General features: G+C 31.0%; 3 protein-coding genes across 10 annotated transcripts in view; 2 read left to right on the top strand and 1 right to left on the bottom strand.

The window, feature by feature from the left end:
- Positions 1-65: 65 nt before the first annotated feature.
- LOC108748594 (serine/threonine-protein phosphatase 2A activator) lies at positions 66-2,009 on the top strand (the record flags this gene model as incomplete). Its single annotated transcript, XM_018486835.1, has 7 exons — positions 66-155; positions 564-767; positions 852-1,069; positions 1,158-1,282; positions 1,388-1,488; positions 1,593-1,700; positions 1,762-2,009. Coding segments are annotated over 7 exons (1,002 nt in total), but the record flags the coding sequence as incomplete, so codon positions are not given.
- A 355-nt stretch (positions 2,010-2,364) lies between these two features.
- LOC108748633 (GDP-fucose protein O-fucosyltransferase 1) lies at positions 2,365-4,712 on the top strand. Of its 2 annotated transcripts, XM_018486890.1 has the most exons (7): positions 2,365-2,612; positions 2,707-2,861; positions 2,937-3,052; positions 3,494-3,617; positions 3,707-4,080; positions 4,174-4,410; positions 4,471-4,712. In XM_018486890.1, the coding sequence occupies exons 2-7, from the start codon at positions 2,753-2,755 to the stop codon at positions 4,654-4,656; spliced, it is 1,146 nt and encodes a 381-aa protein (XP_018342392.1). In that variant the 5' UTR covers positions 2,365-2,612; positions 2,707-2,752; the 3' UTR covers positions 4,657-4,712. The 2 variants fall into 2 exon arrangements, with proteins under 2 accessions (XP_018342392.1, XP_018342391.1); XM_018486889.1 differs by having other exon boundaries at positions 2,365-2,861.
- A 106-nt stretch (positions 4,713-4,818) lies between these two features.
- The window catches only part of LOC108748774 (carnitine O-acetyltransferase-like), a 6,142-nt gene continuing 5,483 nt past the window's right edge, over positions 4,819-5,477 (bottom strand). For 6 of the 7 annotated variants that reach the window (XM_018487126.1, XM_018487123.1, XM_018487124.1 and 3 more), the window contains exons 12-13: positions 5,341-5,477; positions 4,819-5,229 (exon numbers count right to left, since the gene is read on the bottom strand). In XM_018487126.1, coding sequence (XP_018342628.1) covers positions 5,032-5,229; positions 5,341-5,477 — 335 coding nt within the window. In that variant the 3' untranslated portion in view covers positions 4,819-5,031. The remainder of the gene's footprint in view (positions 5,230-5,340) is intronic. The other variant, XM_018487121.1, reaches the window with a different exon arrangement.

Raw genomic sequence — 5,477 nt, 5'->3', positions numbered from 1 at the left:
ATACATACATATATATATATGATAAATTTGATTGATTTTTCTAAAATGCATGTTAATATATTATTTCAGCCAAGGAGCATGAATTTATTGTACCAAAAAAGTGTGTTAAGATACCAAACGATCTAGCGCTTTGGCAAAGATCGGAAGCTTACTATGTAAGAATTTTTACAGTTTATTTTTCATTGGAACTTTATTTTAATTAGTATACGATTATATAAAAATATATTCCATACGTGTCACAGTAAAAACAAAATTATTGTACATTTACTAGTATGTATCAATATATGTATTTTTGTAAAATTTTAACAAAAGTATTAATTAAATATAAAAATGTCTAATATTTCTGGTAAATTATTAATTTACTAAATAATGTATTTGCTACAACACAATAATATATTACAAATATTACAAATTATTTGTTACAACAAAAATATATACTTTAGTAAATATACTTATATATTAACTAAATTTTATGCTTTTACTGTGTTATGTTTATGTATGTATATATTTATTTAAATAAAAGATAATATTATTTAAATGTATTTTTATAAAATTACTTGTAGGAATACCTAGGATTTATTTTGACATTAAACAGTGCTGTTCAAGGTACTGCTTTGGACGCACAATGTCCACAGTCACCTGTAATAAACAATGTTATACAGATGTTGAATAGATTTGATGAATGGATAACAGAAATTCCACCTACCGAACAACCACAGCGATTTGGCAACAAGTCATTTCGCATATGGCATGAAAGACTACAGCAGGTATGTTATTAGTATCGTATTTAAGAATGTAAATTACTCTTAAGTTATTAAAAAATTATAAGATTTAATTTACTCTTATTACAGAATGCTGCAGAGGAATTGAAGCAAGTTTTACCAGAAGATCTATATCGTGCGATCCCAGAGATAGTGCAGTATTTATATGAAAGTTTTGGGAATCCAACTCGCATCGACTATGGAACAGGCCATGAAATGGCTTTCCTTATGTTCCTCTGCTGTATGTTCAAGATAGGTGCATTTGAAGAAAATGATAAGATTGCTGTTGTAGTAAAAGTGTTTAATAGGTATTTTAATTTGATTGAATATATTACATGATCTCTTATTATTTTCCCAAATTATTTAGTTATTTAAATCGCGTTTTTCTCTGCTTAGGTATCTGGAATTGGTGCGTAGGCTTCAGCTGATATACCGTATGGAGCCAGCGGGTAGTCATGGTGTTTGGAGTTTAGACGATTATCAATTTGTACCCTTCATATGGGGAAGTGCTCAGCTCATTGGTATTAACTTTTGTATATGTTTTTCAATATATTCTTTAGCGATAATATAATACAGTGATTTAGAAGTTTCTTCTGCTTTTAAAATTATATAATTTAATATTTTAGGACATCCTCGGATAGAACCACGTCATTTTGTAGATCAAGGTATCGTGGAATCTTACAGCAAAAAATACATGTTTCTTAGCTGCATTGAATTTATCTCAAAGGTACATAAAGATATTCATATAAAGATTTATTATGTTTTTTTAGTGTGACTTAACTTACTTAAGATTAAGAAACTTACATTTTGATAATAATTGTGTTTTATTAGGTGAAAATAGGACCTTTTGCCGAGCATTCGAATCAGTTATGGAATGTTAGTGCAGTATCCTCATGGTCGAAAGTGAACAGTGGTCTTATAAAAATGTATCAGGCTGAGGTAATTATAGTCGATGGAAGTTAAAAAAAGAAGTATTGACTCTATCATATCTATTTGCTAGGTATTGGCGAAGTTTCCTGTTATTCAACACGTTTTCTTCGGTTCTCTGCTACCATTGACACCAATGGTCCCGAAATACTCTAAACCGACCGTTACTCCAAATTACAAAAGAACTGTTGATGATAATGATCCACCGCCACCAGCGGTGCCACAATGAAAATTACATTCGTAATAAATATTGTTACTCTTGAATTACTTTATCACATTTCCAAGTATTTATTATAAAATATTATTTTACCCTTTTCGCTCCTTTCATTTTATGATATTTTTATTTTAGATGCATTTTTCTAGCTTGTTAGAGATTTATATTATATTTATTACAAAACAGTATCTTTATTGTTGAGAAATGTAAAAAAATAAACAACATTATAATGCAAATTTGTTTAGATGACATAACATATGTAAAATTATACATTATTTATGATTCTGTAATCGTTAATTTTCTGAATAAAAATAATAGATTTACATCTCACAGAAATCTGAAGTCCTATGAAAAACGACGTGTCTTATTTTATTATAAAATCGGTTTTATTTTTATAAAATCGTGCTAATATTCTTAGCTTAATATTTCGATGACGTACGAAATCTTGCATGCTTCTGACCGACGTTCGTCTCCATGGGAACCGGAAAAATAGTGTTGTTATCCATTGTATACTTAACCTCAAATATCCACGAAAAGATTTGTGTACAAACATATATTACGAGGACTTATAAAGTAGGCGTTACATAATTTTAAGAAGAGGTTTTTCTTTTTTCAAAATAAATTTCCGATCCACTAAGGTGGATCACAGTATCATAAATTGAAAACAGACCAAAAAGTCCAGTTAATCCAGTTTATCCATCTAAGGAAAGGTTGAACTGGTTGAAGACATAAAATCCTACCAACCGGTGGAAGTAACTTCAAAAATTATCCGAATTTATAAAGATATTAATGCTATTGTTACAGAGTGACAAATATCGGGGAAATTCGTGAAAGCTACACATAATTTGCCATGATTAGGATATCAATTTTTACGTTATTTTTGACAAACTTTTATACCACTCTTTGCGAAGATATTGAGATTGACGCAAATGGCTACATTGTTTACTGTCCCTGCATGGGTAAGATCTTGATTTTTATCACATCTATGATATCGTCAAATATGTCAATAATAATCTTTATGATCCTCATTCCAGGCCGCTTTGGTAACCAGGCAGATCATTTCCTAGGAGTCCTCGGATTCGTCCAGGCTTTGAATCGTACTCTAGTATTACCGCCATGGGTTGAATATCGCACTGGAGAGACAAAATCTGTAAGCACAAGGTCCTTACCCTGGTGAAAATTTTTTAAATAATTTTTATACAAATTAGATTTTTAGAAATACTCAGAAATATTTAGAAAGTTTATATCTTCTCTCAGAATTTTTCATATATGTGAATCCTGAAATATTCTATTAATAAAGATTTCTTATCTCATAATTAAAAAAAAAATATTTTTTAATTTTCTAGATTTTGTAACATTTCATTAGAAATTAATTTACAAAAAATTTTAGAAATCTTATGATATTTCATAATTAACATATATGAAAAATTCTGAGAAAAGATGTAAATTAGAGAGGTGTTCCAATTCGTATAAAAAATGTGAAAAAATTATAAAATTATATAGAAATTCTGAAAAATTATATGAAAAATTTTTACTAGGATATGTATAACATTATTCGTAAATTTTATGACAGTATCTAATTTTATTCTAGGTGCAAGTACCATTTGATACTTATTTCAATGTTTCTCAAGTACAAAGTTGCCACAAAGCAATATTAATGGAAGATTTTATGAAGCATATTGCGCCGAAGATATGGCCACCTGAAAAAAGAACATGTAAATTCTAATTATAATTCTTTTGAAGAAATAAGATATTCTAATGTTAATTTTTTTGAAAGAAATATGAATTCTTTATTTTTTCCCAGCTTTTTGTTACGAAGCCCGTGTAGGTAGCAACGGAACATCTTGCAACGCGAAACAAGGGAATCCATTTGGTCCCTTCTGGGACACATATAATATAGATTTCGTTAAGTCAGAATTTTACAAACCACTCCATTATCATGATGTATATTATACTCAGACGAAACAGCAGTGGAATCAGTATTATCCAGCCGAAACTTGGCCGGTATTGGCGTTCACGGGTGCACCCGCCAGTTTCCCGGTCCAACCTGTGAACAAGCCTCTGCAGAAATGTCTCAATTGGAATAATGATATTTTGAATAAAGCAAAGGCGTTTATAAAGAAAACATTGCCGAGGGGCGCGTTTGTTGGCATACATTTGCGAAATGGGATCGATTGGGTATGTGCATTTGGTATTCATATTTTTATACATTAAATATACTATTAATATCCTACAAGGAATGATTTCCTATTTATTACATTTGCTTTTCAGGAACGCGCCTGCGAACATATACCATCTGCGCCAGATCTTTTTGCTGCTCCTCAGTGTCTCGGTTATCAAAACGAACGTGGTAAAGCAACCCTCTCGATGTGTTTACCGTCGTTTGATGTAATAATAACTCAGCTGAAGCGTGTTATTCGCAACGGCAAAGATATCAAATCTGTGTTCGTAGCATCTGACAATGATTACATGTTGGACAGACTCGGAGAAGCTTTGTCGCGTATGGAGGTAAGTTCGTTTATTACTATCGTGTCATCAATTAATGCTAATGTTATTATTTTTGTGTAGATATCTGTGTTCCGACAAGAACCACCAGTATCCTCGCATTTGGATCTGGCCATTCTTGGAAGATCCAATTACTTCATAGGAAATTGCATTTCTTCTTTCACCGCTTTTGTGGCGAGAGAAAGAGAAGTCAGGGGATATCCTACGTTCTTCTGGGGTTATCCTCCCAAAACCAGAACAGAATTGTGATATATTTTGTAACATGATACTTGCCAAGTGCGCAATCATTAGTTTTTTGATAATTTTTATATTTATATCTTATTATTTAAGTATTTTGATAATGAGATTAACATTATACGTATATTTATATATTATTGTATTAAGTATTTTGATGATGAGATTAACATTATACGTATGTTTATTATGAAAAAATACAATTGTGGCATCTATAGAATAGGCCAAGTCATACTATATAAAGTGTTTTCGATCTTTAATATTTCGCAATAAAAAAGTTTATGCCGAAGCAAATTCGTTTGACTCGAGCATCTTTTTTTTTGCTATCGTATATAATATAAAAATATTAAACTCTTTTTTCCGTCGCACAAAAATTGCGAATTTACAATTTTATTCACTTCCTATGTCTCGCATATCGCACAGTGTTTGCTGTAAAACACAAGCGAAATCTTTCGTATTAGTCTCGTTGCACGATTTAAACGACGAACAGGCAAATAGAATATCCTTCGGTCGCGGATTATAGCAGCAACCATAACCATCGGGTACAACCGGTCCATAGCACATAAAAGACGCTGATTTATATGGCACCTTTAAATTACAAAAGTATATTGATTAGGAAATATGCTTATCTTTTTGTTAAAATATTTTTCATTTTACTATTTTGCGAAAAAATTTTTTTAAAAGCCAATTTTGAATTACCTGACTTGATGTTAAATTGAAATGTGTACTTCTGGTGTAACCAACGTCTTTATACAATTCTGGGAGCTCCATTCCTTCGCTTTTCGCTATCATTTTTAAACCAAATAAATGCCGATCGACGCCTTGACCCGTGGAAG

This window comes from Trachymyrmex septentrionalis, unplaced genomic scaffold (assembly GCF_001594115.1).
Source record: "Trachymyrmex septentrionalis isolate Tsep2-gDNA-1 unplaced genomic scaffold, Tsep1.0 scaffold24, whole genome shotgun sequence".
Classification (NCBI taxonomy): Eukaryota; Metazoa; Arthropoda; class Insecta; order Hymenoptera; family Formicidae; genus Trachymyrmex; species Trachymyrmex septentrionalis.
This window is presented reverse-complemented; position numbering and strand designations above follow the sequence as displayed.

Coding starts and splice junctions, on each gene's coding strand:
- LOC108748633 (XM_018486890.1), top strand. CDS start 2,753: ATGATTAGGATATCAATTTTTACGTTATTTTTGACAAACTTTTATACC. Junction 2,862..2,936: donor TGTTTACTGTCCCTGCATGG/GTAAGATCTTGA, acceptor TCCTCATTCCAG/GCCGCTTTGGTAACCAGGCA. Junction 4,411..4,470: donor AAGCTTTGTCGCGTATGGAG/GTAAGTTCGTTT, acceptor ATTTTTGTGTAG/ATATCTGTGTTCCGACAAGA.